This window comes from Plasmodium reichenowi, chromosome 13 (assembly GCF_001601855.1).
Source record: "Plasmodium reichenowi strain SY57 chromosome 13, whole genome shotgun sequence".
NCBI classification, from domain to species: domain Eukaryota; phylum Apicomplexa; class Aconoidasida; order Haemosporida; family Plasmodiidae; genus Plasmodium; species Plasmodium reichenowi.
This window is the reverse complement of record NC_033658.1, coordinates 1,966,904-1,968,142: the sequence shown is the minus strand read 5'-3', so window position 1 is coordinate 1,968,142 and position 1,239 is coordinate 1,966,904. Positions and strand designations below refer to the sequence as shown.

The window sequence follows — 1,239 nt, the reverse complement described above, 5'->3', positions numbered from 1 at the left end:
TTTAATTTTATATAATATTATTATTTTTTTAAAATAAAAAATTTTTATTATTTTTTTTTTTTTTTTTTTTTTTTTTTTTTTTTTATTTTTTTTTTTATTTCTTTTTAATTTATGTTAAATTTTTTTTTTTTTTTTTTTTTTTTTTTTTATTTAATCAATATTAATTATTCGAATATTTACCAAATGAATTATTTTATTAATGTTGTTAAAGCGTTAATTATATTTTATTTATAAATACTTAAAAAAAAAAATAATAATAAGAAAAGAGAAATAAATAAACAATAAAACAAGAGTGATTAATTAAAATATAATTTTTTAGTAAAATTATACAATATAAAAATGGATATATTCACGCATATAATATATATATATATATATATATATATATATATATTCTTTTAAAAAGATAAAATATTTTAAAATATAAATAAAAAGCAAAGTATAATTATATATTTTATATATATTTACAAATTTTCAATTCCTTAAACAATCGGCTATATCTTTCAAATCGTTATAATATTTCATATACCTTTTCACGTTAAGAAAACCCTATATGAGAAAAAAAAAAAAAATATAAATAAATAAATATATATATGTATGTATATACATATGTATTGATCAAATAAAATATATATTTTTATATAATTCTATTTCATATAATTAATTGTCTTTATTTTTATTTTCCTACTTTTTTCAATAACTGTAATTCTTCAAGAATACGTTTATCTTTTGTTGTCAAAATCCATTTGTTTGCACCTATACAATATGAAAAAAATAAAATAATAAATAAAATGTAGACACATTAATATATATTATTTCTTCACATATATTTGGAGGAAATCTTTTTAAATTTCAAAAAAAAAATATAAAGGTTTCTTTTATCAATCTTAAATACACTTACTAAAAAAAGAAAAAAAAAATTCGAACATTAACACATCGACTACAAACTTTTTTCTTAGAAAAATTAAAATGCTTATAGCTCTATCAACACAAAACGTTCTACACGCAGCTGTCAAAACTTTATGTTTGGAGAAATAATCAAGTAAAGATATGGTGCTTTGAGGACTATAAAATGTTTAAAAAATAAATAATTTATGTTTATTATATATTAAATATTTCAAATATATATATATATATATATATCCCATAACGTTTTTACAAATTATTATGATTAATAAATGTACATGTAATTTTTTTTTTTTTTTTTTTTTTTTTTTTTTTTTTTTTTTTTTTTTTTTT

At 14.2% G+C, this 1,239-nt stretch overlaps 1 protein-coding gene across 1 annotated transcript in view; it reads right to left on the bottom strand.

Moving 5' to 3' along the window:
- Positions 1–474: 474 nt before the first annotated feature.
- Positions 475–1,239, bottom strand: part of PRSY57_1351200 (hypothetical protein) — a gene marked incomplete at both ends in the record, with an annotated part of 2,798 nt that continues 2,033 nt past the window's right edge. The window contains 3 exons of the mRNA XM_020115214.1: positions 475–549; positions 689–756; positions 902–1,065. Of these exons, the coding sequence (XP_019970137.1) occupies positions 475–549; positions 689–756; positions 902–1,065 (307 nt within the window). The remainder of the gene's footprint in view (positions 550–688; positions 757–901; positions 1,066–1,239) is intronic.